The 12,566-nt window shown below is 38.2% G+C and overlaps 1 protein-coding gene across 1 annotated transcript; it reads right to left on the reverse strand.

Moving 5' to 3' along the window:
• Positions 1 to 482: 482 nt before the first annotated feature.
• Positions 483 to 6,106, reverse strand: LOC145120393 (ABC transporter G family member 3-like). The gene is made up of 11 exons (XM_079056221.1): positions 5,982 to 6,106; positions 4,894 to 5,382; positions 4,726 to 4,805; positions 4,353 to 4,639; positions 4,096 to 4,267; positions 3,886 to 3,999; positions 3,058 to 3,186; positions 2,752 to 2,943; positions 1,463 to 1,822; positions 861 to 968; positions 483 to 761 (listed from the first exon to the last, which is right to left on the reverse strand). Exons 2-11 carry the CDS (start codon positions 5,372 to 5,374, stop codon positions 504 to 506), a joined length of 2,181 nt encoding a protein of 726 aa, XP_078912347.1. The 5' UTR covers positions 5,375 to 5,382; positions 5,982 to 6,106; the 3' UTR covers positions 483 to 503.
• Between the last annotated feature and the right edge of the window lie 6,460 nt (positions 6,107 to 12,566).

The raw sequence follows: 12,566 nt of genomic DNA on the forward strand, positions 1-12,566 counted from the left end.
ATATCTCTACTCACGCTTTTATAATTTTTCATACGTATTTAAGTAAAATACTGTTATATCGATTAAAAATGTCATCCTTTATAAACAAAATGCATCTGTTAAGACATGTCTTTTTAAAATTTATTACCATTATTTGCAAAGTCCATAAATCATTTTTTCTTTCCCAAAATTGACGACGAACATCTTTTCCTTATGTTTAATTTTGAAAACACAAAAGTCAAAATGTAAAAGGAAAAGTATAAAACAAAAGTATTTCTCACAATATCTGAATAAATTGTGTTAAATGTGAAAAATATAAGTCCACCGTAATAAATAAATAAATAAAAAGTTGTAAAAATGTTGAAATCTTTTTTTTTAGAAGTTGTATAAAAAGTTGGGGGAAAAAGTGTTAACCCTTGAATGAAGTATAAGATACACATCAAATAAACAGTTAACAAAAGCTCTACAACTTACAGTAATGTCCATGAACAACTCAAAACCCATAAAAAACAACATATATTTATTCATTGTGCGACATTGATCTTCATTTTACAACATACAAATCTGAATAAAGAAACATTCTTCTTGACACGAATATGTAGCAAAAGGAACACAAGAACTCGATAACAAATAGCCATAAAAGAAAGAATATATAAATTTTTCCACTTGGAATGTTCATTCGGAGACACATCATATACGTTTTCAAGAGCTTGATAACCCGAAACTGTCCTCATTTCCCCCACTGCAAATGAAACTCCACTATATTCATTCTCCAAGATTCCCTAAAACAAAAAATATATATATATAGTGATTACATAAGTTGATCGAGGGTAATCTTGGAAAATCACAATAACTTAACCAAAGAGTATCATGAACTCTACCTGAATTGAGAATGTATGGAAAGTAATGTAGGATAGAGGGTACATCCATACTAGCCTAGGCAAAGCACTTCGAATTCGAAAATAGCCAGCCGAAAGCATCATCACTACCTGTAAAATCAAAAGCATAACGAAAAAAGTTGTTTAATCCTCAAAATTATATTCTTTATTACACAATAAGAGATGTAAGATCCTCAATATTGTCTGTTTTGGGCAACCTGGCACGAGAACTTTCCAGGGAGTCACCCATCCTAGTACTGCTCTCGTCCAAACACACTTAACCATAAAGTCTATGACCTCATGCCTTTAAAACGTTGCTACCACATTTGCCTTTCCTGGATGATATAAGACTTCACAGTCGTAATCATTCATTAGATCATATTCAAATCTTAAATCCTTCTTACTGAACAAGTATTTGAGGCTCTTATGATCAGTATAAATGTGAAGGCACCAGATCCCATAAGAACTCTTTAGTTAAGTGCTCGGATTAGAGTAGTACAAATTGTTGTGTCAAGTTGTCTGTCTAAAGCAGACATTGACAATATCTTGGTACGTGCACAACGTGTGGATGCTACATAAGATATTTGTTAGCATCACAGACTTACGTGTATAAACACGAGCGTTGAAATACTCGAAAACGTATCTTGCAATATGGTGACAACAACCAACATGAGGCCTTCGTTAACCAAAAGACACATGAAAAAGTTGAGCACAAAATACATCAAATGGCTAAACTCGCTTCGAAGCTCAACGAGGAAGTAGAAGACTAGACTTGATGAAATTGAGATGAGAAACATGAAGGGAATGCTAGCCATGAATTGACCCATTAAGAAAACAAATCCTCCCGAATGTCCATTTGAATCTTCACAAGCATACACCTTCACCTCCTTTAATTGCATAGGTACTCCAACAATACTTAAAAGCGACGTAAAAGATATAAACATAAAGATCGCAGCAACTCTCATCTGCAAACCATCAAAAGAAATTATTTTTTCATTTTTTTCACTTGCGACATGATTTGGTTAATTAGAAAAGAATAAATGATTAGTCAAAAGTGTAAATTCAAAGTGTTGGATTATGTGCATGCGACATAACACATTGACATTACTACATTGACATTACTACAAAGTCATACGAACCATAGGGCTATATACATAAAAATAGTAAGATTGTTTTAAGGGAAATTAAGTAAACTAACCATTATAAATAAGTTTTTCAAAGAAAATAACCACTTTTGTTTTTTAGTTTTTGAAAAATTACCAACTTTTCGGTTTTTCCCGTATGCCCCCATTCCGGACTATTCTTCCGGAGTTCTTTTTTTTTTTGCAATTGTTTTTCAAAGAAATTTCTCCACTTGTATCCGAAATTTCTATTTCGAAGTGTTTCATAATTAACATCACCATTTTTCAAACAAATTTTGATTTTAAGCCATAATATTCTATATATTTCCTATTTACTATTTTTGTTCAACTTTTTGTTAGCTTTAATAAAAACGAACTTTTTTCTCAAAATTTTAAAACTGTTCATCTGATTTCGGATTTGTTCTTGAAATTCTAGAGTTACTTTTTCGAACTCCGAAATTTCAATCCGGAATCCGAAATGTCGGTCCGAAATGATTTTTTTTGTCAGAAAAAGTAATTTTTGTTTCCGAACATGGTATTTATTTTTGCCAAAAACAAATTTTTTTGGTTATTTTCTTTGAATACACATTACATTACAGTTAGATTACTCAATTTCCCTCGTTTTAACATATAATTCCTAAAACACTCTATAGTTATGCTAACACTCTATTTTATTAACCTATTTGGTATCATATAATTTTTTTTTGGGATTTACATATTTTATAAAAACAAAAAAAAAACATAAACCCCAACACAAATTTTATAAAACATACCTCAACGGACAATAGCGAATGACCTAATCCCGAAAACATAGTGCCAATACATAGCGAAAGCATCATGCAAAGAATTAACCGAAGCCAATAATATTTCCACTCCCTTGACATAATCAAAAATGATCTCCAAGTCAATACTGCAATTCTTGCCACACTGCTTGCCTTACCCTTGCTTTTGAGCAACGGGCCTTCCTATTGTCATAACTTTAGTTAAGATTCATAATCATACATGCTAACACACCTAAAATAATTATTTTAAAAAAAGGAAAAATGAAAAATGAAATATAATTATTAGTTATTGTATACCCTTTCGGTTAGCCTTAGTATCATTGTCTCAACTGCTGCCACGTCAGCAGACAATCTGTAGGTTTCTTCAAGCGTACGAATTGCTATTGCAGTGTCCATATTAACCGATGAAAGATCCCCATTGTCATCCTGCCAAAGTTTATGGAAAAACTCCGATTATTAAAAAGAGGAAATTGTAAAAATAAATAAAATGGTTAATCTCGTAAAAGATCTTATATTTTGTGTTTTTTCCGGATTATACCTCAAATTTATTTTTTCAATGAAAAAGGACTTGTATTTTTTTTATTTTTTCTGAAAAAGCCCTCAACTTTGTATTTTTTTACCAAAAAAGACCCTCAACCTTCTATATGCTTCCAAATAAACCCTCAACTTTTTAAGTTTTTCTCAAAAAAACCCTCGCATTTTACAATTTTTTTGGAAAAAAATGACTTAAAGGGCCAGATTGGAAAAAAATGAAAAAATACATGGTCTTTTTCAGGCAAAAAATAAATTTGAGGTTTAATCCGGAAAAAACACAAACTATAAGGTTTTTTATGAGACTAATCCTAAACTTAAAAAAAAAAAAAAAAAAAAAAAAAAAAAAAAAAAAAAAAACGGTTATGCTTTGGGCCATTTTGTGGCTTAACCGGTTAATACTTTATTATTTTTCAATCAAATTGAAGCCATAAAAGTTTCAGACATTTTTTTTTTCAAATAACCATTTTGACATTATATAAACAGTCAAAATGGTTAACTTGAAACAAATGATTTGATGGAAAAAAAAATTAAAGTAATAAAGTTTTTTTTTTTTTTTTTTTTTGTAATTTGCACAAATAAAAAAACACTTACCTGCCAATTTTTGCAGACTGAAATAATCCGGTCAAAGTCTGTATTTATGGCACGAAGAAAGTGATCAGAAGGACTTTGCATGATGGGGCAAGGAAATCCAGCATTTGAGAAATGCTGCATTCGTATAGAATAAAGAACATTTACAAAATTACAAAAGTACCCTTTTCTTTATAAAATTAAAACATGATATTTTTTAAATGAAACTTTTACCTGCAAGCAAGCCAATGTCTCTCCAAAAAACAAAGTGTTTCCATTTGAAAGAAGACAAATTCGGTCAAACAGACCAAAAACTTCAGTGCTACTTTGGTAAATTGTGAAAATAAGTGTCAACCCATTGCTTGCAAGCTTCTTTAATGTCACCATCATAAGTAGTGCAGAGACACTGTATATTTAAGATTCAATATTCTCTTAGGCATTTCATCGAACAGCTTGAATGCAATATATAAAAATAAAAGTTGTAAAGTGACCTGTCGAGATGATACAGAGGCTCATCTATGAACAAAAGATGTGGTCTCGTTATGAGCTCCCTAGCAATGGCGATGCGTCTTTTTTCACCTTTAGAAAGACCCTTTGTACAACAATGGCTGCCTATAAGCTTGTTTGCATGATCATTCAATGACATTGCGAGAATTGCATCCTCAACAATACTTTTTTTCTCACACAAGAAACCAGGAAGTTGAAGTAGTGCTGAGTAGTAGAGATATTCACGCACTGTTAGTGAGCCAATAAGTGTGTTTTTCCTCCCGACAAATCCCTATAAATGGAAAAAGGAATATGTTAAGAGCTTTCGTTTATGGAGAAATTAACTCTTTTTATCAAGTAGTAATCTTGGAGTCTTACATATGATCCATAGTGCAAGGATGACTTTGCGCCATTTACAAATACTTCACCATATACTTTTGCGGAATCATCCAACCTTCCTAAATCATACAATCATAAATAACATTATGTTAAAGTTTAATTAAAATAAATTGGAAACAAAAAAAAAATGACGAAACAGCCCATTACCTGAAAGAGCTTTCAAAAGGGTAGATTTCCCCGATTTTGCAGGTCCCATGATCACTGTAATTGTTCCAGGTAAAGCAAATCCATTTGAGCTTTTTATGACCCTATCGGAATACTTTCTTTTACTCTTTATGGTGACTGTTAAATCCTTCCATACAATTGAAGCGCCTGAAATCTTTCTAGCCACCGGTGGTGGTGGGGATGGTGGTGGTGGTGATGATGATGACGTGGACCTGCTATTAAGTTTGGAAGGAGATGGTGAAGCTGTTGTGGTGGCGGCGTTAATGGTGTCGCGACCCTCCTCCACCTTGAGCTCAACATCTGTGTCGTCCCAATCTGGTGAATCCTCGAATGAAATTGGGTTTCTTAAAGAACCGGGTTTTCTTAAGTAGTAGAAGTGACTGGAGGGTAATTTAGTAATTGGACTACTGGCTGAAGATGATGAAGATCTGTAGTTATCTGATTGAGACTGTATTTCTTCCATTATATTGTCTGCCATTGAAAATTAACAAACCCCTTTTAGCTTCTAATGATTTAATCGATAAACACTCGATATGTTGTTGTGTTGTATCAATTTGATTGGTTTTAACTTGTATCCTTCAATAATTACAAAGAAAATGAAGATACGCAATTAAAATTGAACATACGGTTGCTGAAAACATTCTTCTGTGCATGGTAAGTTTATAAAGAATCAACTTCAAACCTTAAATTTAATACGAATGTGTGGGGGTTAAAAGTAAAGAACATCTGACTAGATTCATATTCAGAGTAAATGAAGAAAAAAAATCAATCGACTATTCTTCTTTTAACCATTAGACAAGAAAATGACTACAGAGAAACCTAAAGACAGAATTTTTATCAGAAACATAACTGAAAAAATTGAAGAAAACATCGAAAATGAGATATATTCGTTCGATTAAGTTTTTTACAATGACCCAAAACCCCAAATGGGGTGTTTATCAGCAAAATCAATTAAAAGCATATCGATAATGCCTCTTAGATACATGAATACTTGAAATGTGAAGAACATAGAGCTGAAGTTCGGAAGGCAAAATAGGGCATACGAGGAAGAGAAGAAGAGAGAGACTGACCTGGACTTGATAGAGAGGGACAGTAGAGCAGTAGAGTGTGAAAACGAAGGTGAATAACGAAGACAAAAAATACTGTCGAAACAGAAGGGGGCAATTATTTCATATAGGAATTTTCATAGGCTTAGGTGATCCGTGAAACCCACCCCTTACTGTTGGCACAATATTCCCTAACCAATAACATCGGATACCAACCACTAAGACATCACTCCACCTTATTTTTTTTAAATTAAATTTAATACATTAAAAAACAAATAATTTTTTTAAATACTAATTATAAAAATAAGTTATTTAATAATAATAATAAGAATAATATTTTACATAAATCAAATTACTTAAATAATTAGGAAATATAAATCCAAGGTTTGTTTTGTCATTTTAGAAACTATTTATGTTAAAGGATTTCTGGTCAGGGGTATTTTCTATCAATTGACTATATCTCAGGGGTAGAAGTTGTCAAGACTTACAAACTATGTCTTCTTCCCCAATAAAACTACCCAGATGAGCAATCCAACTTCATCGGTCGTTTCGATTCGTGATGCTCACCACTGAAGACCACGAGCACGGAGAACCACGATGGTTCGGGCTAGTGTGCACGGACCACGGTCGTGGCCAGCTAGACCATGAGACCCACCGTGGTCTGTATACCAGTAGGCCTTATGTAATCCATAATTTCCCAAAACGCCCTTTGTACAAATATTATCAAAATAATAGTTGGTTAAAAAAAATTTTAAAAAAATCTAGATTTTGTATGGTACGAGAGAATAAACTGATTTGGGTTTGTATAAAGATATCAGTGATTACAAACGGGCTAATAATAATAATAATAATAATAATAATAATAATAATAATAAAAAAAAAAAAAAAAACTATACTTAAGGTTCGGTTTAACCATCAATTTTTAATAAATGTGAAAAAGCCACTAATTTTTTATAAAAAGTTTTAATAAGACCATTGTTACCTATAATGTGCTGAGCTAATTAGGGAAAAAAACACTATATTTTTTCAAAAGTTCAGTTTAACCATCATTTTATGGGTGATTTTTTTAGCAAAAATGAAAATTGGTGGCTCGTTCGACTAATCAGTGATCCCGCCTACCTAATATAGGTGTCCCTGAAATGAAATAGGGGATTAGTTGATCGGAAAGCTGTCACACCCCAAAACCGGAACGGCGGAAACGTTCGGGGGTGGAGGACGTCATGTACAATATCACAGCAATGCAAAGTAGTAAACAAGCAACAACATCATCCATTGCATTAATAATATAATTTCATACAACTGTGTTCTGTCAAGTTATATAGACACCAAAAATGTACAAATCAAAATAAAAGATGAGTCTTGAACGAGCTCCATCTTCTCAAAACCTGGCACCGGTACCTGTCTACTGGTGACCTGATAATACAAGTTATTTTGAAAGAGTTTATCAGCTTTAAAGCTGGTGAGATCATAAGTATATTAGTGTCTGTATTTGTATGAAAGCATTTGTAAGATGTTTGTAAGATGTTTGTAAGATGTATGAAAGCATGACTAAGTGTCATATTTATACCCCCCCCCCTTTAGGGTTTACGGCCGTAAACACCTTTGTTTAGGCCGTAAACTCCAAACTCTTGGAGTTTTGGGACATTATTGTTGCACAATAAACCCTAGGGCATCCTCTCTCCTGATATCTCCCGAAGTACTAACTTTAAAACACTCAAACTTATTCCAAAAAGCTTGAAAATTAGCAAAAACAGTTCTGACTTCTATTGAAGTGAATGGTTGTACAGAATAGAAATTTCGAGTTGTCACATCATCCCCCCGTTAGAAGGAATTTCGACCCGAAATTAGAGTTTAAGCAAATAAGTAGTTACAAATAACTAAGTAAAAAGACGAGGATATTTCAGTTTCATCTGATCCTCTCGCTCCCAAGTGAATTCGGGTCCTCGCTTGACGTTCCAGCGAACCTTCACTATCGGGATGCGGCTTTGTTTTGTTTTCTTGACCTCCCGGTCCATGATCTCTACAGGTTCTTCCACGAAGTTTAGGCTCTCGTTGATCTCGATCTCGTCGAGTGGGATTACAAGAGTCTCGTCAGACAGACACTTTTTCAAGTTCGAGACGTGGAAAGTAGAATGTACGTTACTGAGTTCGTGCGGTAAGTTAAGTTTGTAAGCTACAGGGCCGATTCTGGCAAGAATCTCGAAAGGCCCTATGTATCTTGGATTTAGCTTTCCACGCTTTCCAAAGCGTATCAAGCCTTTCCAGGGTGAGACCTTCAATAGAACACGGTCGCCCACCTGGAATTCCAATGGTTTCCTTCGTTTATCAGCGTAGCTTTTCTGTCGGTCTCTAGAGGCTTTCAATCGTTCACGAATTTGAACGATCTTCTCTGTCGTTTCTCGAATGATCTCCGGACCGGTGAGAGTGCTTTCAGGAACTCGTCCCTTAGCTAAATGGCTATCACCCACCTCAGCCCAGCACAGAGGGGATCTGCACTTTCGACCATAGAGGGCCTCGAATGGAGCAGCCTTTATGCTCGTGTGGTAACTGTTGTTATAGGAAAATTCTACAAGGGGTAAATGAGTATCCCAAGCTTTCCCAAAGTCGATCACATAGGCTCGCAACATATCTTCCAAGGTTTGGATAGTCCTCTCACTTTGCCCGTCTGTCTGTGGATGGTAGGCTGTACTCATGTCCAGCCTAGTTCCTAAGGAACTTTGTAACGACTGTCGGAACCTCGAAGTGAATCTACTATCTTTGTCCGAGATAATGGATAAGGGAACACCGTGCAGTCGTACAATCTCCCGTATGTAAGTTCTTGTAAGTTTCTCCATCTTGTCTGTTTCTTTGATAGGTAGGAAGTGTGCAGGCTTGGTCAATCTGTCGACGATGACCCATATGGTATCAAGTCCACCCGTTGTCTTGGGCAACTTGGTTATGAAGTCCATAGTGATCCGCTCCCACTTCCATTCCGGTATCTCAGGCTGTTGTAGAAGACCTGAGGGTTTCTGGTATTCGACCTTGACCTTGGCGCAAGTAAGGCATTTACTCACGAAGGTAGCAATCTCTGCTTTCATGTTAGGCCACCAGTATAACTTTTTTAGATCCAGGTACATCTTATCTGAACCTGGGTGGACGGAATAACGAGTGTTGTGTGCCTCGGTCATGACCAAGTCTCTGAAGCCACCGTGTTTCGGTGTCCAGATCCGATCCATGAGGTATAAGGCTCCGCCACCCTTGACTTCCAAATTCTTATCCATCCCTCTTAGGGTTTCACTCGCCACATTTTCAGGTTTCAAAGCGTCGAGCTGAGCCTCCTTAATTTGCGTGGACAAGTGTGAATGGATAGTTATAGTCAATGATTTGACTCTACGACCAGAGTATTCTTTCCGACTTAGGGCGTCGGCTACTACGTTGACTTTACCCGGATAATAACGAATTTCACATTCGTAATCACTGAGTAGCTCGACCCACCGTCGTTGTCTCATGTTGAGCTCCTTCTGGTCGAATATATGTTGTAGACTTTTGTGGTCTGTAAAGATAGTACTTTTTGTACCATACAGGTAGTGTCTCCAGATCTTCAGAGCAAACACAACTGCTCCTAGTTCAAGATCGTGTGTGGTGTAGTTGACCTCATGTGTCTTCAGCTGTCTCGAGGCGTAGGCGATGACCTTAACTCGCTGCATCAGAACACATCTGAATCCTTGATTTTGACGCATCGCAATAGACAACGAAGTCTTCTATCCCTTCGGGGAGGGATAGTATTGGCGCAGTGCACAAGGCTCTCTTGAGCGTTTGGAACGCTCTCTCCTGCTTCTCTTCCCAGTCAAAGGCCACGCCTTTCTGGGTCAGTGTTGTAAGAGGTTTTGCAATTCGAGAGAAGTTCTGAATGAACCTGCGATAGTAGCCAGCGACGCCTAGAAATTGACGAATTTCTGTAGGCGTCTTCGGTGCTGACCAGCTCTTAATTGCCTTGATTTTGGAAGGGTCCACGTGTATTCCCTCTTCGCTAACCACGTGCCCTAAGAATTCGACTCTTCGGATCCAAAATTCGCATTTTGAGAACTTCGCATAGAGCTTCTCCGAACGTAGTGTTTCTAAGATCTGTCGAAGATGTTGACTATGTTCCTCCTTACTACGAGAATAGATAAGTATGTCGTCGATGAAGATGATGACGAACTGATCCAAGTAAGGACGACACACCCTATTCATTAAGTCCATGAATACTGCGGGCGCGTTTGTTAATCCGAACGGCATCACTACGAATTCGTAGTGCCCATAACGAGTTCGGAAGGCTGTCTTCGGAACATCCTCCCCTAGCACTCATAGTTGGTGATATCCGGATCTTAAGTCGATTTTGGAAAAGAAATTCGCCCCTTGAAGTTGATCAAATAAATTGTCAATACGAGGCAATGGATAACGATTTTTGACGGTCAGTTTGTTGAGCTCCCTGTAGTCGATGCACATACAAAACGATCCGTCTTTCTTCTTGACAAACAAGACTGGAGCTCCTCAGGGTGAGAAGCTTGGTCTTATAAAGCCCTTGCTGAGCAGTTCGTTAAGTTGACAAGACAGTTCTTGCATCTCTGCAGGTGCTAGACGATAGGGCGATTTGGCTATGGGGGTAGCCCCTGGAACTAAGTCGATTCTGAACTCGACTTGACGCTGCGGAGGTAATCCTGGGAGTTCTTCTGGAAAGATGTCGGGAAAGTCGCGTACTACTGGAATGTTCTGAATGACTTTCGTTTCTTGGCTCACATCGACCACATGAGCAAGGAATGCACGACATTCCTTTCGCAAGAATTTCTGCGCTTGAATGCTCGAGATGATACGAAGGTTCGTGCCGGGTTTGTCGCCATAAACTACTAGAGTTTCGCCAGACGGCAGATTAAGGCGTACAGCCTTTTCGTAACACATGATGTCGGCACGATGAAGATTCAACCAATCCATGCCGATAATGACGTCGAAACTTTTAATTGAGACCGGCATGAGGTCGATAGAGAATAATGGCTATCTAGTGTTAGGGTACACCCTATGTATATATTGCTAGTGCTCTCTGTCTTTCCATTAGCCATTTCTACAGTGAACGGTTCTGTAAGTGCTCGTGATTTTTGCTTAAGTAAATGAGCAAATTTTTGGTTCACGAAACTCCTCTCCGCTCCACTATCAAATAGTATGCATGCATAAGAGTTATCGAGGAGAAACGTACCAGTGACCACTGTGGGGTTGGCAACCGCTTCCTCGTGGCCTATGGCCAGAACCCTTCCCACTCCACTGGCATTCCCTGCCTTCGGGCAGTTCCTCTTGTAGTGGCCCACCTCGCCACATCCGTAGCAAGCTTAGCCCACACCAGCGTCGGGGACTTGGGTGATTGGCCTCGCCGGAGCTTTACAGAAACGGGCAGTGTGCCCCTTCCTGTTGCAGTTCAAACACTGCATTTCCCGGCAGGCTCCTGTGTGGTGGAAGTTGCATTTGTTGCATTTAGGCAAACTTCCAGCATACTGCCTTAACGGAGCAGCAACGGCAGGTGCTATCGCAGCATGAACTGCCAGGACCTGCTGCTTTTTGGCAGCCTTCTTCTTTTTCTTGTCATCCCAGAATTTCCGCTTGGAATCAGCGGTTCTGGCGGGTTCTGAGATGGCCATGGTTGTTGTTGCGGCCGGGGTACAAGCCCCATGGTCTATAAGCCGATGTGCCAATCGCTTGGCACTATCAAATGTAGTGGGGTGTGAAGCCAAAACATTTCCCTGGAATGGTGGCATCAGCCCCCATATGTATCTTTCAATCTTCTTCCCCTCTGTAGGAACCATGTTGGGACAGAGGGCCACCAGTTCATAGAACCTGGCGGTGTAGGAAACTATGTTGGAGCCCTTCATGGTTAGGCTCCACAGTTCTTCCTCCAGTTTTTGGATTTCGCCCCTCGGGCAGTACTCTTCAACCATTAGCTCTCTCAGAGCTTCCCAACCCATAGAATTTGCCACTATAAGGGATAGTGAATTGACATGGCTATTCCACCATGTTAGGGCTTTTGACTCAAAGGTGCAAGCAGCAAACTTGACCTTGCTCCCTTCTGGACAGGAGCAGATTTCGAAAACCGATTCGGTCTTCTCGAACCATTGCGAGAGGGCAATGACTCCGCCTGTCCCTTTGAAGGACAATGGCTTGCAGTTAGTGAAGTCCTTGTAGGAGCACTCTTTCAAGCGCACAGGGATTTCACCATGAGTAGATAGGACAGGGGTTCCTCCTCCAGTGGAACCAGAAGAATGATACTGTGCCATGGCTGTAGCCACAGCCGCAGCTACAGCAGCATTTAGAGCTGCCGTATCGAATTGAGGAGCAGGTGGTGTCGGTGCGGGAGGATCGTGTCTTGTTGATTTATGAGGAGGCATCTTTCAACTATAAGTTTACAAAGATGAAGATATTGATAAGAATTTAATAGGGAAATTGATGAGAACGACTCATGGACTAACTCTCCATAGTCCAACAGCACAATTGAATAGCACGATTGAATGTAGATCTAGAACTAACAGATGATAGCACTTGGATAATAATTGCCATGAGATTAGATATATGTCAATAATACTGGAATTACAGATGTAATGAGTTCGG

This window comes from Lactuca virosa, chromosome 6, assembly GCF_052849685.1.
Source record: "Lactuca virosa cultivar CGN04683 chromosome 6, Lactuca_virosa_CGN04683_v6, whole genome shotgun sequence".
In the NCBI taxonomy this organism is placed as follows: Eukaryota; Viridiplantae; Streptophyta; class Magnoliopsida; order Asterales; family Asteraceae; genus Lactuca; species Lactuca virosa.